This window comes from Amphiprion ocellaris, chromosome 8, assembly GCF_022539595.1.
Source record: "Amphiprion ocellaris isolate individual 3 ecotype Okinawa chromosome 8, ASM2253959v1, whole genome shotgun sequence".
Lineage (NCBI taxonomy): Eukaryota > Metazoa > Chordata > Actinopteri > Pomacentridae > Amphiprion > Amphiprion ocellaris.
In genome coordinates this window covers 37,870,598-37,898,572 of record NC_072773.1, presented here as the reverse complement: position 1 = coordinate 37,898,572, position 27,975 = coordinate 37,870,598, and the positions used below count along the sequence as shown (strand labels likewise).

At 41.3% G+C, this 27,975-nt stretch overlaps 1 protein-coding gene across 2 annotated transcripts in view; it reads right to left on the bottom strand.

Annotated features, from left to right (window-relative positions):
* Nucleotides 1–941: 941 nt before the first annotated feature.
* The window catches only part of prkar2aa (protein kinase, cAMP-dependent, regulatory, type II, alpha A), a 64,379-nt gene continuing 37,345 nt past the window's right edge, over nt 942–27,975 (bottom strand). Inside the window, exons 3-11 of one of the 2 annotated variants that reach the window (XM_023272528.3) lie at nt 19,284–19,319; nt 13,826–13,962; nt 11,812–11,918; nt 6,185–6,326; nt 5,713–5,814; nt 5,007–5,081; nt 4,864–4,929; nt 4,216–4,354; nt 942–2,190 (exon numbers count right to left, since the gene is read on the bottom strand). In XM_023272528.3, the coding sequence (XP_023128296.1) occupies nt 2,066–2,190; nt 4,216–4,354; nt 4,864–4,929; nt 5,007–5,081; nt 5,713–5,814; nt 6,185–6,326; nt 11,812–11,918; nt 13,826–13,962; nt 19,284–19,319 (929 nt within the window). In that variant the 3' untranslated portion in view covers nt 942–2,065. The remainder of the gene's footprint in view (nt 2,191–4,215; nt 4,355–4,863; nt 4,930–5,006; nt 5,082–5,712; nt 5,815–6,184; nt 6,327–11,811; nt 11,919–13,825; nt 13,963–19,283; nt 19,320–27,975) is intronic. The other variant, XM_055013046.1, reaches the window with a different exon arrangement.

Sequence of the window (27,975 nt, the reverse complement as noted above, 5' to 3'; positions counted from 1 at the left end):
GGACTACTGCCCTACATTTGCTCCTTAACGGCACAGAAAAGTTGTGATCCTCAATCACTCCATTCACCAGATTATTAGTTTCTTTCAGTTCCATGTGTTCGTACTGATTCAGGTAAAAAGGCTTCAGTTTATTTTGCAGTTTTTTCATGGAATATGTTGCAGAAATACTGGAAACTGAGATCATCTCACTGAGTGCTTTTAAATCTAAATTTCGAGTTCTTGAGGCCATTTCCACAAAATTTGTTTTTTATAACTTGCTTGTAAATTTAACTGTTATTATTTCTTTATGTTTTAACTGTGTCATTTTATAACTGTGCTTTGTACTTGCTGCTGCCGATCTTGGCCAGGACTCCCTTGAAAAAGAGGTTCTTAATCTCAATGGGATCTCTCCTGGTTAAATAAAGATGAAATAAAAAAAAAAAACCTCTGAATGATGAGAGATGGAAATCATCTTTAAAACTAAATATGAAACAAACAGCTGCATTTTCAACAAGTTATTACTGTTTATACTTAAATCTAAATGATCTGCATGTGGTTTTGGGAAACAAATACAGAAGACATGTAACAGGTTGATCTCGGTCGACCAGAGCGGATTTACTTCACATTTTAAAACACTTTATATTTCTCAGACTACTTCTCTGTAGATCTGATTTCAGCTGTTGAGTTTGTAGGAAAGAGAAAAAAAAGCAAAACTGCAGTCGGAAGACGTGTGGAAAAGGCAAAAAAAGAAGAAAAAAAAAAACAGAATTTGAATAAATCCTGTTTACTCCAGCTTTAACAGAGCAGTGCAGCAGAGCTTTACAGAGAAATAGTTCAGTTGGTCGGATCACTAAATCGTCAATGAAACCTCAGTGTTCTGCTCTAAATCATCCAGATCCAACATTTCTCCAACTGGACTCTGGGTTTGTTGAGTTCAAGTAAAAATTGAACAAAGAGGCAGATTTTTAACAAAATGTTTGCTTTATTTTTTCAGTTTTTTATCCAGGACAACTCATTCAAGGATAATCAAGGAGAAATAAGCACTAATATGTTGTATTAGATTTTTTTTCCTCTTTTTACATTTTGTCAGAGATAGATGGTGAATTTTATCAGAATTGGTCAAAGTAAAACAAAAAAATAACAACTGAATATATAATAACAATACATTAATAATTAATTCAATACGATGACGTGTGGCATGGATGACCCAGAAAACCACCTAGAAAACGGCGGGTTGTTCTGGTTTTACCTCCGGTGGAAATAATCACCAGCACTAACTCAACCAACAACAGCAGAGGAAGAAACGGAGCCAAAGGTCTGCCCCGCCTCCCACCAGGAAACACTGTTTTTTTTATTTAAATAATATTTTATCAAAGCTTCTGTTTCTTATCTTCATAAAACTTATGTCTTCTTTAAACTTTATTCTTTTTTTTGCATTTTTGATTGGTTTTCCTTTTCAGAGATCCTTAAAGTTTGTCATCTCCATTCTTACCATGATGTGTGTTTATGTGTGTTTCTGAGTATGTCTGAGTGTGTGTGTGTGTTTTATGTGTGTGCAGGTTGATGTGTCCTTGGCTGAGGCTCGTGTTCAGGTGAATGCAAAGCCTGAACAGATGAAGCGTGAGTTCTTTTAAAAACGTGTTTGGAGTGCTTGAACTTCCTGTCCTGATGCTGCTTCACCTGTTCTGAGGTCAGTGAGACGTTCAGCTGCAGAAGAGGCTGACCAATAAGCTGATGCCTTTAGTCACCTGACCAGGTAGCTGATGGATGGATGGAGATCTTTAGTGCCTCTACCCAATCAGCTGATGGAGGAGTGTTCAGATAGGATGTGCACGAGGGGAAGGGGTAAGCAAACTAAGGGGAGTGAGCGTCACTCAGTGCCTACACAGCTGTGTGTGTGTTTCTGCAGGTGAGCCAAGAACACTTCCTCATGTGTCTGTGTGTGAAGCTGATGAGTCTGTATCACTGCTGCATGATGGGAGAAGGATGTATGTTGGTGTGTGTGTGTGTGTGTGTGTGTGTGTGTGTGTGTGTGTGTGTGTGTGTGTGTGTGTGAGATAGAAGGCACGGAGGTGGTGGTGGAGGCTCAGTCTCTCAGGTCCATGCTGGAGCCAAATAGAGCCACCAGCTGCTCCTCATAGTGGGCGATGTTCCTCTTCATGATCTCCTTACAGGAACCCAGAAGACGCTCGAAGGCCTGGACGTCTATTACTGCAGGGAGACAGAAAATAGAGGGTTAAACACTGCAGAGAGACAGAATATAGAGGATTAAACACTGCAGAGAGACAGAATATAGAGGATTAAACACTGCAGAGAGACAGAATATAGAGGGTTAAACACGTCTACTACTGCAGAGAGAAGAAGGATGAACAGGGTTTAACACATTTATTCGACCTCCACCCAGTGGAAGGTTCAGGCCACCGCTGTCCTAAATGAACAGTATCACTGATCACCAAAATATTATTTTAGGTTTTATGTTTAATCTGGAGGGCTGCACAGTGGTTCAATGGTTAGCTCTGTCGCCTCTCAGCTAGAAGATCCCAGGTTTGTGTCCCGGCCTTCCTGGGATCTTCCTGCATGGAGTCTCCATGTTCTCCTGGACATGTGTGGGTTTTCTCCAGGTTCTCCAGCTTCCTCCCACAGTCCACAAACATGCTGAGGTTAACTGGTGATTCTAAACTGTCTGTATGTGTGAATGTTTGTCTCTGTGTGTAGCCCTGTGATAGACTGTTACCTGTCCAGGTGAACCTGTGATAGACTGTTACCTGTCCAGATGAACCTGTGATAGACTGTTACCCGTCCAGGTGAACCTGTCATAGACTGTTACCTGTCCAGGTGAACCTGTGATAGACTGTTACCTGTCCAGGTGAACCTGTCATAGACTGTTACCTGCCCAGGTGTCCCCTGACTTCACCCTCAATCAGCTGGAATAGATTCCACCCCCCATGACCCTGATGAGGATTAAACGATGGATGGATGGATGGATGGATGGATGATGGATGGATGGATGTTCTAGAGTCTGGAAACACTGAGCGGAAGAAGTCTTCTGCTCCCTCTTTGGACTGTATGATTGGTGTTTGGTCTCTGGTGTTTCAGTGGAAACGTTCACCTGAATGTCTGGAGATCTGCTGCTGGAGGATGGAGCTGAGGATGGATGTGGAGGAGATGGAGGTGGATGAGGAGATGGAGCTGGGGGAGCTGGGGGTGGAGGAGATGGAGGTGGATGAAGGTCCATCAGAACTGGTAAATTTGTGGCACCTGTAGACAGTTTTTTGTTTCTGCTCTGCCTTCGTTCCCAGTTTGAGTCTCATGAACATTTCCTGATGACGGGTCACTGATGCTATGAAATCTGGGTTGGATCTCCAACTTGTGTCCAGCTAGCAGATATCTGCTCGGAGCATCAGGACCAAAACAACACCTCAGTGTTTGTTCTGATCCTGATCTGCCGTTAACACCAGATGGTTCCAGTCACTGGTTCTACTTCCTCACCATCAGAAGGCTTTCATAGACACAGTTAAAACATTTTGCTACCAATCAGCACCGCATCCTTAGATTAGTGTCTCTAAGACTTATTAAGGATCCATGGGAACCTCCATGTTCTCAGGAGACCCTGTAGTCTGGTTCATCTTCGATAAGACACCATGAGCTGAGCTGCTGCAGTAGCACTGGATGACAGTGAAGCTGCAGACAGGTGAGTTAGTGTGGCTGCAGGTAGAGAGTTTACTGTTCCTGTGGTTAAAGCTGAACAGGAGAACAAGACTGATCCTGACTGAAAGATAAATAAGAAAAAGCAGCACCAACAGATTTCACCACAGCAAGAGCAGAGGACAGAAACAGCCAGCTGCTGGTTTTATGAAGTGAAGAGCTGCTCATTGTCTGTAGAGCTGGAATCAGAGCGCCACTTTAACAGAGGAATGACCTCAGAACGTCTTTCTATCAACTAAACACACCAGGAGAGATAAAGCACAACAGTTCAGTTAGAGGGAAATGAACACCAGGGCATGCTGGAGGCAGGAAAGGATTAAATACTGGTTAGTAGCTGCTGTTGGTTTCACATAGAGTTCAACTACAAAGTGTTTGTGTCTGTGATTGTTGGTAATAAATTAATGTGTAAACTGTTGTGTTCAGATAAAGAAAATCACACATAAACATGCTGAAAATGCAGATTATCACACGACTTGATGATCAGTTTTCTGATTAGGAGGATCAACATTGATGAAGTGTTTTTTTTCTTACCCAAACACTTGACATCTCCCACTGCGTAGGCCGAGGCGGCCCGGGGTTTGTTGGTGACCAAAGCCAGCTCCCCAAAGTACTGCCCCCTGCTACAGCGCGTTATCTCCACCTCGGCATTGTCTGCATGGTCTGCCTTCGTCTGCAGAGAACAGATTAAAGGTTACAAACCACTCAGCCTGCTTCTGTCCTCCTCAGCAGACCAGCGATTCCCCCGCTGTTGCTAGGCAGAAACCAGGAGAACCTTCAGTCCTCTGGTGCTTTAATGGAGAGTGTGGGCTGTCACTGTCACAGGAATACCATCTGGAAGGAAGATACTCAGCCTTCAGAAACTACTGGATGAAGGAAGATATTCAGCTATTAAAACTACTGGATGGAAGGAAGACATTCAGCTACAGAAACTACTGGATGGAAGGAAGATATTCAGCTACAGAAACTACTGGATGAAGGAAGATATTCAGCTACAGAAACTACTGGATGAAGGAAGATATTCAGCTATTAAAACTACTGGATGGAAGGAAGACATTCAGCTACAGAAACTACTGCATGAAGGAAGATGTTGAGCTACTGCTGCTACTCATGAACCATTTATTGCCAGAATCTACTTCTAGAGATGAACAGTGACATAAATTAGAGGATTCATCTTCTTACTTTACTCTTCATCATGATCTTGACTTCCCCAGATTCTACGATGTAGAAGCAGTCAGCCTTGTCCCCCTGAGGATTAATAACCAACAGTTAGATATAATTACACTATATATATGAATATAGATGTGCTATTATTCACGTCTTACCTGTGTAATGATGCGCTCTCCATCTGAGAACTGCTTGGCTCCTAATACATCCACGATCTTCATCCTCTCTGTTGCCTGTACACCAGCAGAGAAAGACAGGAGGTCAGGAGGTGATAGATAATGAGAGGAAACCAGGAGAATACTGCAGATGATGTCCATCAGAAATCCTTTTACTTCTCCATGTTCCACCTGTTCAGCTTCAGACTGATCAATATCTAAGTCTAAGGTGATAAATGTGCACGTTTCTGCACTCTGGAAGTATTTCTATTAGTTTCTAAGCCTTAGAATCCCTTTACTCGACTGGTTGCTCATTTTTCTTTGAACTCTTGCTTCTTATTTGTCCTGGAAACAGATTTTTAACCTACATGTTACTGATATGCACTAAAACACTAAACTCCTCATGTGTGAAAACCTACAAAAAAACTGTTTCTGATTTCTAATCAATGAAATATTTACATCTTCTGCTGCTCAGCTGTAAAAATAAGTTCATTTAGCTTCATTAAAGCTCATTAATTCAGTAGCTTTAGTATTTCTGTCAGCATTTCTGTCCAACAACCATTAAGCACAGAACTAGGCTGCAAATCTGAAGTGCAGTTACTCAGAACTGAAAGGGAAAAAGCTGAACTCCTGGTAAATAAGGGATTCAAATGTATTATTATTAATAATAATAATCATTGTAATATAAAATGCTCCAGTCTAAACTCACCTCCAGGGATTTGAGTAAGGGCACAGACTCAATGAAACACTCGTACATCCTCCTCTTCTTGGCGTTGTTCTTTACAATGAGTCTCCGAAACGTAACACGGTCCTACAAGACAGAAAATAAAAAACTAAATTTAAGTAAAACCAGAGTCTCTGGACAGTCTGACTGCTGCTCTTCCTATTGTTGGACACCAGGAGGCGCTGCAGCTGCACAAACTAACCGGATCCATTCATAGATTAAAACACTTCATTCTTAACTCTCAGCATCACAGCTCAGCGTACTGGAGACAGAAAGTTTCCTAAATTTCACAAAAAAATCCCCAAAAGACAACTTGAGGCTTGAAGAGTTTAAAAAAAGATCTTAAAACTGTAATTTGACAAAGGCCTGATTTATTAAACATATCAGGAGTTTATTTATGTAAAACTGTTAAATCAGCCTCATTCATCCTCATTAATCCATGTGGTGCTGTCCTCACCAGTCCCCATAGCGCCCCCTCCTGGGTGGCTACGATGGTGGCAGCGCGTGGCGTGTTGTACATCAGTGCCAGCTCCCCGAAGCTGCCCTTATTGTTGTACTGGCCCACGCATGTTCCTGTTACCACGATGTCGTACACGCCCCTGGACAAGACCGGAACACGGGATAAATACACGCAACAAATAAATACACACAACAAATAATAAATGGAACAAATAAACATAATAAATAAACACAACAAATAAATAAACAACAAATAAACGGACCAAATAAACACAACAAATAAATAAACGGAACAAATAAACAACAAATAAACGGAACAAATAAATCAACAGAACAAATCCATCCACTTTCAGTCCGTTTAGACCAACCTTTAGGCTTCATGAACCCACTGACTGGTTTTATTAGGGACTCACTGATTATCCGAAAATTATTGGCTGATTATTGATAAATTAAATACTTTAGGTCTGATGCAGCCTCTTCCAGTCTGTCCTCCCTCTAAGGTCACAGAAATATCTACAAAGGAGCAAAAACCGAACAAGAAACACGAGTCGTTTCCACAAACCAGGACATTAGCTGCTCTCTCAGTGGATAATGCTAAGCTAACAGCTAAGTTACAATACAGCCACAGATTAACCTGAAAACAAGAAGTAATGAAGATTAAAGATCTAGACCTTAGTCGGTGATGAAAGGGACAGAACAGTGAAATATTAAGAACATAGAGAAGAACAGCACCAGAAAAAGAGGAGATCATTTAATCTCTCCTGTTTATATTTTATATATTCAGTTATTAATGAAGAAGTCTAGTGATGAATGACAGGTTCCTGATATCACATGCTCTTAAACATTAGATTTAATACACAGCCTCTACAAATATATCAGTTACTGGACTTTTTCAATCACCAATAATCAGCATCGACCCTGTGAAACTCATGCCGACTGATCTCTGGTTTTAATCAACACAACCTCTCCCTAAAGTCATCTGACAGAACCGTGGTACTTTGAGAACACAATAAACCCGTGTTGGTTGATCCCTGGTTCTAATAGTAATCTCTGAATAACAATAACTGGTATAAAATGACGTCTTTCAGCTGAATACATGAAGCTAATTAGCTAATTAGAAACTGGTTGTAACTGGTCTGACAGATTGTAATGCTCCTCTCTATGAGGATTAAACCTGGGGAAGGTAATTTGCAGCGTTGTTGCTTGGCAGGATTAAGCAGTCATTTAGTAAGACAGCGTGTCCTCCCATTGGCTCAGCAGAGGGGCTAAACCCTGTAGCTGTGGAGTATTAGCTGACTGGGACTGGATTACTATGATCACTAGTGGCTGTCTCTTTATTCAGAGGATGAAACCAGGATGAAAGCTGCGGGCAATTTCACACCAGAAATAAAAAAAAAGAACAGAAAAGGACGGAGATTTATTTGACTTTTATCACTTCCTGAATGAAACACAGAAAACTCAGTAATGATGAATTAATTATGAATTATTACTACAGTGAAGTGTTGGAATTTTAACTCATGTTTTCTTCTAAAAATTGACTTTTCTAGATGTAGATGGTAAAGTGCTGAGCATGTTTAGAGGTGCAGCTCCATAGCTGAAGGTCAAATTGAGACGAGGTGACCTTAATGAGAATTTTCTCTACCTGGTCCACCCCTGGACATTAGTGATCTCTAAACTGAGTATCAATAAATACAAATAGGAATTATTTCTGGTAGTGAGCTGCACAGTCATTTGTAAACTCTGTAGCTATTCCTGTTTTTTTGGGGAAAATGGAAGCCTTAAAGCTGCAGCTAAATAAAAGGCCTGAGTGGCGTACTAAGGTGACTACAAGGCTTAATTTATGACTGATAGAGACAATAGTAGTACAGGAGGTCCTCGATTTATGGCGTCCTCGACCTACAGCGTTTCATCGTTACATCAGAACTGGTTACATGGAACTAGTTGATGAGTGGAGCGGATGAATTCGTCGTCATGGTGCTATCAGACGGCTTTGTTTCCATTCTCTGGTTGTACTCCACCTTGGATTGTGCTACATTCACTAACTTTTTGTCCTTCATTATGACTCCCAGAGTAAGTCAGACTCTTCTGATGCTTGGAAGAAAAGGAAGTGAAATTAGATAGAATAAAACGCTGGGAACAGGAGGAAACACCGACCAACATGGGTCAAGTTGTAAAAACAGGTCAACATATTGTAGCGACCCTCTGTGATGAATGAGTGAGACTTTATCTGCTTCTCTGCTGGTTTATTGAACCTTCATACAGGCTACTGTGGACCGTAGCCAACGGCAGAATAACTAGAAAAACCCCATAACTTAGCTCCAGAATTAGCCGCCGTTCCCAGCTCTCTCTACTGCTGACTCTCAGCCAATCAGAGGTGAGCTAACTAAACATGGTACGTTCACTGACATTAGGTAAATCTGGAACTGAACAATAAACATTGAAACATCAACATCAACAACAACAGTCTGGTACAATATTCTGTTATCTTCTGGTAAAATAATTCATACATGCATGAAAGTCGTTGGTATTCATGACTTTATGAAGAACTGATCGATACAGTGATGCGCGGAACGGCTTTGGTTACATTTTCACCGGAGTTCCGACTTACGGCACAAATCGACTTCATTTATCTATCTGTAGGAACGGAACTCTGACGTAATTCAAGGACCTCCTGTACATTTTTTAGCCAATCAGAGTTGAGAACAATTATCCTTTTTACATCTTTCAGACTTCCTACTATACATTTACTCCTGGTTCCTGAGGGGTTCTGAGGGTCTCCATATTATATATTTAGTCCTGGTTCCTGAGGGTCCCCTGGTTGCTTCCTGTCCTACAGGAACCAGAACATGGCTAACCCTAACCCTATTCTTTGAAGAGAGCTCGATGTGCCACAACCAGACCTTAATATTAGGAACATTAAGAAACAGAGAGGACGTGTAGAAATACAGCGAGGCTCAGAGGATTCTGTAGGAACATTTAAACAATGTGCTGCTTCCCTTCCTGCTTTTCTTTCTGTTTATCCTCATTCTCTCTGTGTTGAACTCCACCCTGCTGCTGACATTAGCTCCACTACAGGTCAGACAGAATACCACCAGGCTGCTCTTAAAGGTCATGGCTCATACAGGTGGCACGCTGTGGCAGAAAGAGTGCATGCAGATGGAAAAACAGCAGACAAGTGGAGCTACGCTGATATGAAGGGAGGCCGGAGCGGATAAACAAAGAGCAGCCAGCAGTCAAACACTGTTAGGACTGTTTGCTCTGTAGGGGTAGAAACTGACATCTGGAGGGTAAATCATCACTGGGCTGAGTGATGACAAAGAAAGGACCGATTCCTCAGTCAGTGGAGTCTCAGGTTTATCACTGAGACTGATAAAACATCTAAAAGCAATAAATTCACCGTTGTATAGGACAAAGATCTGAGAATGCTGTTCTAGAAATTGGTAGCTTCCTTGGTAGGATAGGATGGGTTTTAGTTTCTATTCTCTCCTTTTGTTCTCAGGTTACACCTGGTGGGAGGGGCCAGTTACACCTGCAGCTACCTCACCACCTGTAGAGATGGTTAAAAGCCAAGTCGACCTGATCATCATGGCCAGTGGGCCAAACCAGCGGCCAGTGGGATAGACCAGCGGCCAGAGGGATAGACCAGCAACCAGTGGGATAGACCAGCAACCAGTGGGATAGACCAGTGGCCAGTGGGATAGACCAGCGGCCAGAGGGATAGACCAGCAACCAGTGGGATAGACCAGTGGCCAGTGGGATAGACCAGTGGCCAGAGGGATACACCACCAACCAGTGGGGTACACCAGCAGCCAGAGGGATAGACCAGCGGTCAGTGGGATAGACTAGCAACCAGTGGGATAGACCAGCAACCAGTGGGATAGACCAGCGGCTAGAGAGATAGACCAGCGGCCAGAGGGATAGACCAGCAACCAGTGGGATAGACCAGAGGCCAGAGGGATAGACCAGCAACCAGTGGGATAGACCAGCGGTCAGTGGGATAGACCAGTGGCCAGTGGGATAGACCAGCAGCCAGAGGGATACACCAGCAACCAGTGGGGTACACCAGCAGCCAGAGGGATAGACCAGCAACCAGTGGGATAGACCAGCGGCCAGAGGGATAGACCAGCGGCCAGAGGGATAGACCAGCGGTCAGTGGGATAGACCAGTGGCCAGTGGGATAGACCAGTGGCCAGAGGGATAGACCAGCAACCAGTGGGATAGACCAGCGGTCAGTGGGATAGACCAGTGGCCAGTGGGATAGACCAGTGGCCAGAGGGATACACCAGCAACCAGTGGGATAGACCAGCAGCCAGAGGGATAGACCAGCGGTCAGTGGGATAGACCAGCAACCAGTGGGATAGACCAGCAACCAGTGGGATAGACCAGCGGCCAGAGGGATAGATCAGCGGCCAGAGGGATAGACCAGTGGCCAGAGGGATAGACCAGCAACCAGTGGGATAGACCAGCAACCAGTGGGATAGACCAGCGGTCAGTGGGATAGACCAGCAACCAGTGGGATAGACCAGCAACCAGTGGTTCACATTTTGTCACTGCATCCAAATGCAACAGCTTTGTTATTAACTACCAGATTCTATTTTTGATTCAGCTTTATGGGACATCCTAATATTCTAGGATGTGCTGCTATATTTAACTGTCTTTTTTTATTCCTTTATGTATGCAGGCTGATCATTAAACATGTGGTATAAATCTGACTTCTCTCCAGCGCTAGCAGCTCTTCTACCACCCCTAACACTCAGTGGAAGCCCTGTTATCTAAAATGTCAAGCACCACCTGTAAACAGCAACAAATCTCTGAGTCGAAGTGTGACCTTTCAGTGAGTTTCATTTTGGGAACAAGGATCAAGTCGCAGTCAGACTGGGGGGAATGAGTATGAAGTCATTGTGGCCGATAAAGGACCCTACAGCGGACAGGAGTCATCATGACACAGTTCAGGTTGTTTGCACTGAATGTTCTGAGCGATGAAGAGCTTCGCCTTAACAGTCCAACAGCTCATTAACAAAATTAAAGCAATGACCAGACCTCCTCTGATCACCAGGGTTGATCCCCCAGATGAAGGTTGATTCCTCAGATGAAGGTTGATTCCTCAGATGAAGGTTGATTCCTCAGATGAAGGTTGATCCCCCAGATGAAGGTTGGTCCTCCAGATGAAGGTCGGTCCTCCAGATGAAGGTTGATCCCTCAGATGAAGGTTGGATCATGTAATGTTTGCTCACTGTTCTAGTTTAAGGTCCACTAGAAATCTCCATAAGTGGTTACAGAACCATGGACCAGAGGTCCTGATGCTGACAGTGCAGTCATGGGACATCATGATGGTTACTGTTAGCGCACGCTGCATTCACGTGACCGTGCACACGCTCTGTGCACGTGAGAACTTTTGGATCAAGCCTAAATGAGATGTGTTTCGTCCAGCGTCATTTAATCCAACTCCTCTACAAAGTTTAGCCTCAAACAGAGCTGAACAACATAAAGCCTGCTTAGATCACAGATTATAAGGACATGTTCTACAACCTGACCCAGTTCTAATGATCCAACTCTTACCTCTCTATGACGATCTAATGATCCAACTCTTACCTCTCTATTACGGTCTAATGATCCAACTCTTACCTCTCTATGACGTAGAAGTTGTCTCCGTCGTCTCCCTGGTCGATGACGTGCTCCTGAGGCTGAACCCTCAACTCGAACATGGCGTCCAGCACCTGTGAGAACTGCTCCTGGATCAGGACCAGAGAAAACATGTCAGATCCCTCAGGATTAATAAAGTATCTACCTATCTGCCTATCTATCTGTCTATCTATCTGTCTATCCATCCATCCATCCATCCATCCATCCATCCATAAATGAGGAGCAGTGGTGAAGGTGTGTTTGGAGTTCAACAAAGGTCTCAGGTTCAGCTCCTAACCCTAACTCTGCTCCTGAAGGCAGATCAGATGAAATAAAATCCTCCCAGCAGAGGAACTGCATGAGAACCTCCATGTGGGAAAGAAGAGAGGAGGAATCCATCCTAATATCCTCCATTAATCAGAGCTAACTCCCAGTGTTGTACTGTTCAGGAATAGAAGGAGGTTTTAAAGCATCAAATTCATTTTAAGCTCATCTCTGCAGCCAAAACAAACATGGATGAATCATGTGTAGCGACGTCACAGAGATGATTTCTGTATTTTGTGGAAAATAGGGAGGATCTAGTTCTGCCCGAATATAGGTTTCAGCCAAATTAGTTTTTACTGTGATTCAACTATAAATTAAAAGTTTGGGGCTGATGAGAGCAGATGAAGCTGAACAGAGATTGCGTTGGTTTGTGATTAAACATGCTTAATAAATGTTTAGTTGGATGTTTCTCAGACTGATCCAGCAGCTTTATTTCCATTATTCTGGTCACAGCAAAGTTTAATGAAGGTAAATGTCTTTCATTTGTTGCTCAACAAACAGGTGATAAATGAATAAAAAACCTGAATAGAAAGAAAGAAAACAGCAGCAGATGCTTTCATGAATGAAAGAACTCACAACAAAACTAACACTCCATGACCCCTCATCATCAGCTGATAGTTGTTTTTTCACATCTTTTCCTGACGTTTTCTTGGATATTACACAGGATATTTTCCCTTACACTTGTTTCTTCTAAATCTATCTGTAGATCCGTTGATCTCTCTCACGTCTGCTATAACACTAGAAATAACTACATATTCATCCCTCCAATCTGTCACAAATCTCACTTTGGTTGAATTAATTTAGTTATAGAGATCTCTAATTTTAAACTCTGTTCAAGGTTTGTTTTTATCTTTGCAAGGTTATTGTCATGGATTAACCCGTCCACCAACAACTAATTGCTGTAAATTCATTTAATTATTTATTTTCCTTATAGACACATGCACTAAATACATGCCAGTGTGTGCAACCTTATCTTGTTTTTTCTCCTCTTCTAAAGGATAATGGGATGCGTTGGAGAGTATCCTAATCAAGCCCTTTGCAGGTTTCATTTTTTATGTTTAAATATTCAAATAAGTTTAGCATATGTGTACATAAAGTAGCGTTAAAAGCTTAGGGTCATTTAGAAATGTCCTTATTTTAAAAGAAAAGCATTTTTTTTTCAGTGAAGAGATCATTAAATGAATGATAAATCCAGTGTAGACATAGTTAATGTGGTAAATGACTATTGTAGCTGGAAACAGCTGATTTTTAATGGAATACCTCCATAGAGGTACAGAGGAACATTTCCAGCAACCATCACTCCTGTGTTCTAATGCTACATTGTGGTAGCTAATGGTGTTGAAAGGCTCATTGATGATTAGAAAACCCTTCTGCAGTTATTCTAGCACATGGATAAAAGTGGGAGTTTTCATGGAAAACATGGAATTGTCTGGGTGACCCCAAACTGTTGAATGGTAGTGTGAATAAAGACAGAAGGTGTGACTGAATGGTTTAATGAGGATGTTATCCCTCCAGTAGAGCACCAGAGAACTGTATAATCTACAGCTATATAAGTCTATCTGTATATATATTTATAATCTATACCACTGAGTACTGAACCTGCTCTTGACTCTTCATATTAATTTTTCTTTTCCCCACCCATGTAAGCATTGTTCTGTCCAGCTGTGCTCCTGCATACATATCAGATGTGTACCTGGTCTAGTGTTTTGAAGAGGAGGATGTCTCGGCAGGCCTCCTGCAGTCTGCAGCGCTGTTCATCTGTCTTTGGGTGGACCACTCTTTGCTCGGTGTCCTCGTCATCCTCGTCTGGGTTGAACGCTTCGGCGCACACTGAAGGAAAGACACATAAATCAGCGTTACACACTGCAGTGACATCCTGTGTGTTTACATGGTGGTAAGAAGTGTTCTACAGACGACTATAGATGAGCACAAAGCCATTAAGTGGAAATACTAGGACTCTCCAATCCAAAAACTCCAAATAACCAGGACAAAAACAGGCAATCCATCAAGTTGTAGTCCACTTAGAAAATGACAACCTTGTTAAAAACACACCAAGGAACCAAGCAGGGAGGAGCTTTGGATCTTTTATTAATTTAACTTGCAAACCAACAGCTATAAATACTGAGTTTATTTGAATACAACTGCAGCAGAGTCACTCAACAGACAGCGTTTAGTGTGAGGAGATGAGTTTACATGTAAAAAAAATAAGTTAGGTCACTCTGATGCTAACGAATTCTGTTCTGTTTCCACACAAGCTCAGAATCAAAGACGTCAGAGGCTTCGTAATCACCTCCACTGGGTTAAACGCTCTGACACAGAGAGAGGTAAGAAGATAGAACAGAAAACGAGGCAGGAGAAGAGACGACACGTGCACAGCGACATGCACGGCCACACTGGATGACAAACAGTGACCGGGTCATTTCAGATTGTTTCCTCTCTATGCCTCACATGACATTTTATCATCTATATCAGTTCATCAGGATCATTTTCAGAAGAATCAGCATCACTGCAGAGAGAAAAATTTAAGCCAAATTTTCAGCCATTATTCTGAGGTTAAATCTGCCACATTTAAAGCTTCATCCTTAAAAGAATGAAACCAGAAGAGTGTAAAATAATGCCCTGTCATATTACAGGTCAGAAAGATCACAATCTGACAGAAACCAAATGAAAGCAACTAAACAAGCATGCAGAAACTGGACATGATGGCAGGTCTGGTGTTTTTAACCAAGTTTTAAAATGACATCCTAGAATCTGGTGAGAATCATTGCATGGTAAAATAAATGGAATTAAGGACTGCAAAGCTTTTATTGTGAAGGATGCTTTAATCCTTTAATAATGTTTATCTGTAGAGGTGGTTTTTCTGAAATACTAATGTGTGCTTCATCTATTACACACACAGAATTTATATAATTCATAAAGTTTTCCCAGTTAAGGAAACCGTATGTACACAGTAACCTGAAGATAGCTGTACGGTTTACTATCCAGAGGGTTTTACTACAAAATGAATCTACCACAGTCAGGTTTTCAGTCGGTGTTTGTTGGTTCGACCAAACGTAAAACTCCAGCAGAGATAATGTGAATCACTGAATAAACTTTCTTTGTTCATGTTGTCTGTGCTGCTCCCATTAATCAGACATTTGAGGCATCATTTGACTCTTCAGTGCTAAACGGACCAATCATTCAGTTAGAGGAACAGAATATAAACATCTATTATGGTAGAAACTGTCTGTAAGACAGGGATGCTGGTAGAAAATAGGAAATAATATAGTAACTATAATAACAATATAATAACTGTGTTTCATTCAGCTTCTTACATTTTACACTAGTAATTATTAAATTTAGTTTCTTAAAGTTTCATTAGAAAATGGATTGTCATGTTTTCTTGTCAGCCTGTTTTTATATTATATATTTTAGATTTCCAAGTGTCGCAGTTTTTTTAACGGTAAAATCCTTCTGTTGTCTACTACAGTGGAATCTAAAATAAAAATACTTTTATAAAATTCTAAATTGTGAGTTGTCGTTTTAGCTCCAAAAAGGTAAGAAATCACAAAAAAGCTTCACTTTGAAAGATGCTTTAGGAGGATGCTACTTCCAACCAGAGGTAGAGTTCTTTATGAAAATGAAACTGTCCTGAAGATAGACTTGACGATTTTAATTTTATTAATGCTTTAATCACTCTTACATAAATGTTGATTAGACTTGGACGTACATTTCATCATCATAGTGCTGAACTACTGACTTTAAATAGGTCGAGGCTTCATATCAGACTTCTAAAAGCAAACAAACAAAAATCATATTTAAATTAAAATAATCCCCATACCCACATGACAAACCAAGTATTATTGTTCTACCAAAGAAAGGAAAAGATTTCACTCTTCAATCTAGAAAGATACCAGCAAAAAAAAGAAAAATAACCTGAGTGAAGAAGGAAACGGACTCATTAGTTCATCCAGACTAAACTCTAAACACTTTTTATTCTAAGGTGTTAGTTTAATGTCATGTATGAGCTACTGATCACGTTTGGATGCAGAAAACATGTTTGATTTAACAGAATTATTTATTTACTGTATGACATAAAGCTAACTGCTGGAACAACAGTTTTTTTGATTTATTGGTTCTATAAAAACCTTCAAGCTGTAACTTATAACACACAGCACATAACTAGACTTCCATCCTCTTTGCCTTCAGCTGGGACACAATCTGACCTTAGATTAGATCATGAATGACTAAAATACTAAACAGGGACCAGAATAGAACATCAGCCTGATTTCTCTGATTCATTAAATTATTGGGAAGTATTAACAGGTCAGAAAGTGAATTAATATCTGACAGAGAAAGAAATCTTTCCTATTAACATCACGCAGGATAAATATTCTAATCTAGGAATCTAAATCATGAGACAAAATAAAAAACTGTCTTTTAGCCTCTTTTCCCCAAGCTTTATGTTTCAGCAGCTTTCAGGAGAAATATTAATCCTTTTCTGTGTTTTCTGGGAAATAAACACAGACATAATCTGGAAAAACCATAGATGCAAACCTAATTCCTCAGCATAAACTGGCTTATAATGGGAAGGAAAAGCTGCCTTCCATTGATTGTGAATTTACAGAACATATAGAGGAACAAATTTAGTTTAAATAATATATTACCGTTAAACAGCCGAATTTAGAACCGATCATTTTCACCGTTAATCTGAGAATCAGCTTTTTAAATACAGGAGAAGACTAGAATTAGACGTCTTGATGATCAGAGGAAATGGTATTTTAGGATTCTTTCAAGATTTAATTAAGAAATGCGAAAAAATGCATCTATTAGATAAATTGTAGAACAATTTAGTCAATTTACGCAACTTATACCATGTAAATCACAGGACTAATGTTTAAAAGGCATTTTATCTTACAAAATATATTTAAAAAATCACCAAAATGAATTCCTCTGTGAAGGAATCATCTGTGATCTGCTGCTCTGTTAAAAAATAACTAAATTTCCTCAAAAATCACTTTATTCTACATGTCTTATTTAAAAATGCGCTAAACTATAACCAGATACTGTGAAATAAAATAAAATTTGCAGCACAATGATGAAGCCATGAGTGTTTTTTGACATCTAGTTTTTATTTAATTTTTTAGTTTATTTTAGTTTTGTCGTTTGTAGTTTGGTGCATGTTAAAAGAATTGTGTGAAAATTGCACATTCATTGTCATCTGAGGCAAAGTTCAGAAAAACCTGCACAAAACGAAAAACTGATTACATGATTAAACCACCATCCAGTACGAAGCTAACTAGGTCAGGACTTTTACTTCTCCACTAAATCACAGGTTCCAGCACTAAAAGAGGAATAAAAATAAGAATTTAGATGGTTTAACAAATTATAAAACTGGAATTAGCCATTTAGCTGTCCTACATAGAGCCACTTTTTAAATAATTTAACTCCCTTCATGTAACCCACCTCATTGACCAGATTACTGCCTTGATAAATATCTTACATGCATGCGTTTAAGTTCTGGGAGTAAACTTGATTTTTAATCTTTAATGGATGCATTTTTCTACATTAAAGCCATCTTATTACACTTTGTGGTTGTTATAAACTGGAAAGTGTGAAGTAAAAGCCATTAAGATATTTTTTAAAGTTTATTTCTGCCGTTCTTCAAGCCTCACCACCATTAAATGAGCTTTACAAACCAGTAATGACATTACTGAGCTGATATTATCTAACCGAGGAACCGACAGTCCTGTAGCTCAAACTGCCTCACGGCTTCCAGATGAAGCTCAGAATAAAAAGGTTTATTTATTTAACTTCTATAAAATAAAACAAAAGCTATTAACACCAGATGTTTTGCTGTTGGCTGCCAGACTGAACACTAAAGTCTTCAAAGTCCTCCCAGCATCTGAAGAAGTAAAACCCAGCAGATTCCTGTCATTACTCACAGCAGCAGGAACACCTTCATGTTAGGATGTCGGGCTAACGTAGCATTGATCGTTTGTCCACAGGTCAGAGACAAAGCGAAGGAGGAAACTTTAAGACCGGAAACATGGACAAAGAGTTTTCTGTTCAGCCGGTGAATGCATCTCAAACTAAACTTTTTTTGCTTTAAAAGTCACTGAATATTGGGTTTAACTGTCTTTTATGAAACTGATTTCTCTAGACAATGTTGTGAAAGTAGGAGGAAGATCTTTAATTAATTCTATAAATCATAACTTTAGATGAAACGCTGATTACTTCCAGTTGAAATTAAAGGACGCCGCTTTATTTTTATTTTAAATTCTGCTAATTTTATTCAGAGTGTGTCCTTGTGACGTCTGCTCCTGCACATTTTTACCAGTTATCTAAGAAACGGTGTGTAAACAAACAGAAAGCATCACACACAGCTTTTTGGTTAATAAATGTTAAAGTGATCAATGGATGTATTTTTCTTTTAAGCCTTAGATTTGTTTTCCTCAGGAAACTCCAGATGTACAACACCTGAAAAATAAAACAACTCAAAGGGAAAATCTTTGTCACATAACTGAAGACAGACTTTTCTCTGGGGAGCCTGAGGAGCTTCATGGTGACGTTCTGTCTGTTGTTTATCGATACTAGTTCTCCTCATTATGTCTGACAGCATCTCCTCTACAGAAGGTACCTCAGAGGAACTTTCAACCACTGTGGTTCCACATAATTACAACTACAGTTAGTGGGGACAACAGTGGAAGACAAACCGGTGAAACTGTACAAATTAACAGCAGCTCAGCCGACACTAACCGAGGCTGTGGTGAAGACAGCAGGACAGAAAAGATCAGCATCAGAGACACACCCAGAGTCTAATCAGAGAGCAGCGCTGTGATGTCTGGAAGCACCAGACGCTACGACCAGCGTGACAACACACACCGCTGACACACACACACACACACCTAAACACACACACACCTACACACACCGCTGACACACACACACACACACACACCGCTGACACACACACACACACACACACACACACACACACACACACACACCGCTGACACACACACACACACACACACACACGTGAACACACACACACACACGTGAACACACACACAAACACATCTCAGGCATGTGGGTTCTGTAAAGCGTCTTGAGACAATCTGACTGTAATTGGTGCTATATAAATAAAACTGAATTGAACTGAATCTCACCTGACACTCTCCTGTTGAATCTGCTGGGTGGAGGAGCTGCAAAAAATAAACAGAGAAGAGAAATGAACATAGCTGCTGGTTTAACATCATCTTTAATACATTTTCCTGAGTGTTTAGAAATCTGCGGTCAGAATATCTGAGGTGACAGGAAGAGATTCAGGAAAAGAAAAATGGACCAGTAGGGCCAACAGTGAATTAGAGGGAGAAAGAATCAGACAGTTAAAGACGACGGCGGCTGATCAGACAGAAAGTAGGACAAAGATACAGGAGGACACACAGGGAGGAACCTGGGAGAAAGATCTGAGCTAAAGGAGGAATTAAGGACTTTCTGTCAAGTTAATATTCTTTGTATACAAATGGATTCTACTATGACAGCAGCATGATCACACCTGTAGAGTATATCCACACTAGGGATAGACCTGTAGACTAGGGATAGACCTGTAGAGCATATCCACACTAGGGATAGACCTGTAGACTAGGGATAGACCTGTAGAGCATATCCACACTAGGGATAGACCTGTAGACTAGGGATAGACCTGTAGAGTATATCCACACTAGGGATAGACCTGTAGACTAGGGATAGACCTGTAGAGCATATCCACACTAGGGATAGACCTGTAGACTAGGGATAGACCTGTAGAGCATATCCACACTAGGGATAGACCTGTAGACTAGGGATAGACCTGTAGACTAGAGATAGACCTGTAGATTAGGGATAGACCTGTAGACTAGGGATAGACCTGTAGACTAGAGATAGACCTGTAGATTAGGGATAGACCTGTAGACTAGGGATAGACCTGTAGACTAGGGATAGACCTGTAGCGTATATCCACACTAGGGATAGACCTGTAGACCAGGGATAGACCTGTAGAGTATATCAACACTAGGGGTAGAGCTGTAGATTAGGGATAGACCTGTAGAGTATATCCACACTAGGGATAGACCTGTAGATTAGGGATAGACCTGTAGAGTATATCCACAGTAGGGATAGACCTGTAGACTAGGGATAGACCTGTAGAGTATATCCACACTAGGGGTAGACCTGTAGACTAGGGATAGACCTGTAGAGTATATCCACACTAGGGATAGACCTGTAGACTAGGGATAGACCTGTAGAGTATATCCACACTAGGGATAGACTTGTAGACTAGGGATAGACCTGTAGACTAGAGATAGACCTGTAGACTAGAGATAGACCTTTAGATTAGGGATAGACCTGTAGACAAGAGATAGACCTGTAGACTAGGGATAGACCTGTAGACTAGGGATAGACCTGTAGTTTAGGGATAGACCTGTAGACTAGATATAGACCTGTAGATTAGGGATAGACCTGTAGACTAGAGATAGACCTGTAGACAAGAGATAGACCTGTAGACTAGGGATAGACCTGTAGACTAGGGATAGACCTGTAGTTTAGGGATAGACCTGTAGACTAGATATAGACATGTAGATTACGGATAGACCTGTAGACTAGAGATAGACCTGTAGACTAGAGATAGACCTGTAGTTTAGGGATAGACCTGTAGATTAGGGATAGACCTGTAGACAAGAGATAGACCTGTAGACTAGGGATAGACCTGTAGACTAGGGATAGACCTGTAGACTAGGGATAGACCTGTAGACTAGAGATAGACCTGTAGATTAGGGATAGACCTGTAGACTAGGGATAGACCTGTAGACTAGAGATAGACCTGTAGATTAGGGATAGACCTGTAGACTAGAGATAGACCTGTAGATTAGGGATAGACCTGTAGAGTATATCCACACTAGGGATAGACAGATGTGGCCAGTATTCGTCTTTTTCTAATTATCTGTATCATTACTTCTATTAGCTGATTATTGATGAATTAAATGCTCTACTTCAGGTCTGATGTAGTCTCCTCTCTCTGAGGTCTCAGAAATGTCTCAAACAGAGACTGCAAACACTGTACAAGCTGCTACCACAAACCAGGTAATTAGCTACTAAAGCTATGCTAACAGCTAGTGGCTAAGTTAGCAGGCAGCTACAGATCAATCTGAAACAGTCTGGAAACTGTAATTAATAAAGTTTTAAGATCTGGACCTTAGTGGACAATGAAAGTGATTAGAACAGTGAAATATAAGAAAACAGAGAAGAACGACAGATATAACTGCAGGAGACAAACTGATCGAGGCCACATAAACAGAGGAGAGCATCTAAAATTAATCACTGCTATTTCTATTTTACATATTCAGTTAGAGTCAACCTTATTAATGAAGAGGTCTACTGATTAATGACACGTTCCTGCTGTTGCATGCTGTTAAAACATTAATCTTGGTTATCAGCCTTTCTAGAGTACTAATGAGCCACATCGGTGTTAATCCTGGATAACTATATCGGTCGATCCCTCATTCACACACTTGTCAAAAAGCATGAGAAAGTGTGAAAATAAAAACTAAACATGACCACACTCAGGTGCAATAATCACAATAACTGCCTGAAGCCAGAGGTTATAGTGCTTTTAATAACTTAATAAAATAAAGGATAATGTATTAGAAGAGATAATTACAGTGTTGGTATCAGATCCACCACAGTGGTTTACAGATCTCATTAGAGGCCATCAGTGTGAACCAGCAACACGTTTTTTTTTAGGTTTCTGTGTTCAGAGGTCTGTTTATGTTAGGACTTGACTGGAAGAGTTTCTGTGAACTTCAAGCTTTCGCTGTGTTGGATGCTGTTATAGGGTTAGTATTAATATTACTGAGCCAGGATCAAGTGATGTTTCTCTACTTTAAAATTCAGCCTCAGCAGGAACTGGCCATGTTGGAGTGTTTCCTTCAGTAAAAACAAGCAACTGGTAGAGCTGTTGACTGAGGGGTCCCAATCTGGGACCCCTCTGCTGATTTCTGCCAGAGGAACTACAAATATATTCAAATAAAGGAACACATGGTCATTACCGAACCCTGATCTTCCCTGCTGCTGCTCTTTCAGACCTGGTTAATCGCACTGATTACATGTTCACTGAGTAATGTATTCACAATACTCAGACACAAACAGAAATACTACCTGTAGTGTCCAGCCCACAAGGACTTAGTAACACACAGTTTTACTACTGGTGAACAACAACATTTCTTCTTCTCTCCCTTCTGGATAAACTGTTAGAAATACATCTCCACGCTGTAGTTTTACCAGATAAGTTCTTCATTTAGGTGAAATATAAAAAGTCTGTCATTCTTTGAACAGCAGGAACAGCTTGAACTGAACATCCTGGAAAAAAAAAAATCCATCGCACAAACCAAAGGGTATCCATTAGTATGAAATGTTTTACACGTTGGCCATGAGAACACCACATGCTTCCATAGATCCAGTAGATTCATGTTAGGGCTGGGCGATATGGCCTAAAAAAAAAATCTCAGATTTTGTCACAAAAAATCCAGATTCACGATTTATCCGATATATAATTTTTTTTTTACCCCCTACCTAATCCCTGCACGGAGTCCAGTCTACTTTATGCAAATGAGCTACAGCCCTCTCCAGGTAAACACACCGGATCGCAGCTGGAAATGCGCTGCATGTGGCATGCTGGTCCAGTTGCGGTGTGTTTCCAGCTGTGATCCAGTGTGTTTACCTGGAGAGGGCTGCAGCTCATTTGCATAAAGTAGACTGACTTCTACTTTATGCAAATTGCATGCAGCATGCGGAGATTCCACGCATCGTTAAACTGTCCTCAAACTTCTAAACTAGGCGTCAGTGACCTAAAACAAGGACAGATTCAGCTGCTGCACAGATTATTTCTCGCCTCAGAAATACTTTTCATTGACGTGTTTTTTGAAATAAAAGGGAAAGTTTGCAGCTAAGCCGCTGTGTTTATCTGACTTGTCTGCAGGACTGTCCAGCTGAAAGCTCGGTCATGTGACCACGTAGCGGCCTGCTGTTGCTCAGCGCTGTCATGTGACCATGTTGTGGTCCGCTAGTGACCGCCGCCCGTGAGATTTTCAGCTGCGGTGCGTTGCTGTGGAAAATAGCATCTAGTGGACACGCGCCTTTAGATCTGCGCCGCTCGCCGCCATGTTCGTGTATCAAGCGCGGGGGGGAGGGAGGCGCACTCTGAACTTCGGGAGCCAAGCAGGAAGGCGCTGGTGGCGGATGTTGATGAGAAAATCTATTTTCATTAAAACAAATCGACATTAAGTACAAACTCGAATTAATCGATAAAATCGATTTATCGCCCAGCCCTAATTCATGTATACAGGGACGGTACCAATCAGGATATTAAGCTGATTAAAACCCAACCCAAATCTGCTCCTAATGCAAATTAAAAATTAAAAAGACAAATACCAAAACCGTTTGTGCTCCTGAGTGTGAAATCAGTCCAGTAAGACTTTACAGCCATATTTTCTGCTGTTTATCCAGGCTAAAGCTTATAGTTAGGGCTGACCGGGGGACCCTGATGGGGTGAGCTGGTGTTTTCATTTGCAAAACTGACTTCCCCTTTTGACGTCCCTTTAGTGTGCCCCTAGTTCTGCTGCTATAGGCCTAGGCTGCTGGGGAACCTCTCTTGATGCACTGAGCCCTTCTCTAACTACCTATGTATTTACTATATATACCATTATTGCATTACATTCACTCTGTTTCTTTCTGTGTCCTTTCTCCGAGTGTCCCTGGTCCCAGAGCTGGATGCTTCAGATGTGTGGCTGTGTTTTATGGTCCTTGTGTCCCACCCCCCACCTCTCTATCTCTACCTCTACCCCTCCATCTCTATCCCTCTACCTCTTCCCCTCTACCTCTATCCCTCTACCTCCATCCCTCTATCTCTACCTCTCTACCTCTTCTGTCCCTCTCAACCCGCCCGGCCAGCAGGCAGATGGGTCCCCCCACATTAGAGCCGGGTTCTGCTCGAGGTTTTTTTCCCTGTTAAAAGGGTGTTTTCCTTGCCACTGTCACCTTTTGGCTTGCTCTGGGGGTCAGGCATATGGGTTCTGTAAAGCGTCTCGAGACAATTTGACTGTAATTAGCGCTATATAAATAAAATTGAATTGAATTGAAATTGAATTAATGCAGTCTGACCACTTCCTTCCTGGATGCTCCCTCCACTGGTTGATCCCCAGGTGTCCAAAATATCACAAGTTCTCCTCCTAGATCTGTCTACAGGAAGGAGCTGGGAGGCCCAAAGCTGGAGTAATTCTCACCCAGTTATAACATCTACGACCTTGAAAAAATCATTCATGCCCTCATTTTTTCTCGTCTTGATTCCTTTAACTGCCTTTTATCTGACGTTCCTCAGAAATCCATCTCCCGCCTCCAACTGGTCCAGAACCAGCAGCTCAGCTTCTCACTGGTTTTCACAGACGACATCACATCTCCTCTTTTCTGGCTTCTCTTCATCGTCTCCCTGTTGGTTTTAGAACTGATTTTAAGATTTTCCTGATCACTAATAAAGAGGCAAGTATAGAGAAAGAGAAGCATGGCCTTGAAGAGTATCGTAGGTTCCTGTGTAAATATGGTGTTTATTCTGGTGTAGTTTTTTATAGGAGGACCGTGACCCTGTAGGCACCAGTATGTGGACATCCTTCACAATGTGTTGTGGTTGTCTAATGTTCATTTACGCACTCGGAGGGTGAGGTCAGTGTCCTAAACATCTGCTTTCTAACGCCGGGCTGTTACTATCCAGCATGTGCACGTTACAGTGCTTCACACATATAGAAACTCAGTATGTGTCCATTCTACCTTATTACTATCCTGCCAGAGCCCATTAGATCCAGACTGTGAAGACAGCAGCCTGGGGGAAACTCTCACGTACACACCACTTTCCCTCATGGCCTGGGGAGACAGACGGAGTTTAACACTCTGCTCTCTCTGAAGATCACTCCAACTATCACTCAGCGGATAAATCCACACCACGGTCTGAGTTACTGACATCTGTGGCATTTACAAATGGAAATGTTACAAAGATGGTGTTGCTTATTTAAGGAAATCACCTGAAACAGTCCAGTAACTGTTTGAAAGATATGTTTTTACACCACAGAGGAAAAATTCACAAGAAATTGCTTCAGCATTTCCACTCTATTTGTATCCAGGTGTTAACTCTCACATTCAGACCAGATATTCAGCCTCGTCTGGCATCTGCTAACCTGAAAATTCATTCTGCATGTCCACAGATCATGCTTTAATAAAGAATGGACAAACCAGCAAACGCCATCAGAACCAGTTAAACTGGTCAGGTTATGGTCCATTCTGACCACAAACTGGTTCTACACAAAGAGAGACCAGTGATCTCTGGTTCGTCTCTGGATGAGACTGGATGGACGTGTTAATGAATATTAGATAGAACAGGAAGCGGGAAGATCCATTCCCTGATGCCACAAGTGTTCTAAATGCAGACAAAGTGACACCAAACTAGTGTCTGGAAAACGCTGATTTATCTGATCTATTTCCGTACCTCTGACTCTTAATGTTTGTTCTTAAACATCAGGTATCTGAATTATAAATTAAACAACAAATAATAATGAGCTCATTGAGTAAACAATTAGCACAAGAAAATCCAAGTATCAATGAGCTGCAATCTTCAGGAGAAAATGATCTGAAATATTAATCTCATAGTTGATCTACCTGATGGACAGGTTTGGTAATTGTAGGTAACGTTGGTCCAGCTGCTGGAAACAGCTGCACAGCTGGAGCAGATGTCCACAAAAGTCACCACAGAAACTTCATCAGTTCAGGAGATCTGTCAGTATTTTCTGCCACCTCTAAAATGGATTTATACTCCCAGCAGAAAGCCGCCGATAGGCTTCATCAGTTCAGTTTAGTTAGAAGCATTTAATCAGAGTCCAGCTGCACCGTAGCAGCATTAGCATCATTAGCAACATTAGCATCTCCAGCTGCTCTCTGCTGACAGACAATGTTTCAGACACGTCATGTTTAGCTTAGCATTGAACAGGGATTATACTCTGTGGTGGATGTGCACGGACAGCCATGGACACTTGTTATTACACTACTTTTCTGGTCCACTTAGAAGACTCACTGATTTAATATTTAAATCAATGAAACACCTAAAACTATTCTAAACAACCACAGAAGTACAATCTCCCATCACTCAATTCCTAGATATCTTTATTACGAATAGCCCATAAATCTGCTTTTACGTCTGTCTGAAGCTCACATCTCTGGACTTAGAGCTGGTTTTTAAGAATAGAAAGCAATCTTCAATGTTTGGTTCCCTGCCAACCAGATGGGCAGACAAACAGCAGCTACAGGCAAATACAGCAACTGAGTCAATTCTTTGACCTGAAAGTCTTTGTCTCATTCTTTTTTTTTTTTAACTTAAAGAGGTACTGTGTGTATGAATATGCATCAGTTTGTTTCTATTGCAGGTGTCTGAACAGACTTTAAAGGAATGAAAAATGAGGCCGTCCTTAACTCTGTTTACCTTCAGCAGTCTGTGGACTGAAGTTTTTTCAGAAAAGGACAAATTTTCTGGGCAAATCCAGAGGATGTGACGTTAATGCCCCTCTACCTCTCTCCTGCTTACCTGTAGTGCCAGCAGTGTTCAACGCCAGCTTAAAGAAATGGATTCGGCCAAAATCAACAGATGACCAGCTTCCAGCAGAACAGAGACTCCAGAAAAAACAAAGACTTTTATCTGAAGCTTGCCCAGCCAAACAGAAATGTGGCCAACACTGGATGAAACTAGGGTCAACACTGGATGGATCTTAAGCTTCTTTTATCTGTGTATAAAGCCATGCATGGGTTGGTACCTGGGCGCATTAAGAGCCCCTCTTCCACCTCAAGGTCTATTAGATCAGCAGACCAGCTGCTTTTAAGTCTCTATGGAGGCTGCTGGGAGATTGAACCTTTGCAGTAGCAGTGGTAAAACTTCAAAAGTTACATTTTCAAGAAAAAGCTGAAGATATACACATTTTCGAAGGCCTGTGGCTGCTCTTAATGGTCCTAATATTTCATGTTTATTTTTATTTTAGAAACTGACAAGTAGCTATCCTCCCTGCTTGTATTTTATACCATTATAATTGTTTTACTGCTTGATTTTACAAGTCACATGAGATTTTATGTTGTCAATTATATATTTATATTGTCTGTCTGATAACATGTACAGCACTCTGAGTCAAACTATAGTCCCACATAGCTAGACCAACCGCCACACTTTGTTTTAGTGCTGTAAAATAAAGTCTAAAGTCTCAAATGTAGTTTACAGTCAAAGTATAACAACACTACAACATTAAGCTCCTTCATCTACCAATAAAATAGCAGCCAGTCACTAGGGCTGGGCGATAAATCCATTTTATTGATTAATTCAACTTTGTACTTAATGTCGATTTGTTTTAATGAAAATCGATTTTCTCATCAACATTTGCCACCAATGCCTGCCTGCTACAGGCGTGTGTCCATTAGATGCGATTTTCCCGCACGGCAACGCACCGCATCTGAAAATTGCACGGACGGTGGTCACTAGCGGACCACAACATGGTCACATGACAGCGCTGAGCAACAGCAGGCCGCTACGTGGTCACATGACCGAGCTTTCAGCTGGACAGTCCTGCAGACAAGTCGGATAAACACAGCGGCTCGGCTGCAAACTTTCCCTTTTATTTCAAAAAAACACATCAGCGAAAAGTATTTCTGAAAGCATTTGAGACGAGAAATAATCTGTGCAGCAGCTGAATCTGTCCTCGTTTTATGTCACCGACGCCTAGTTTAGAAGTTTGAGGACAGTTTCAC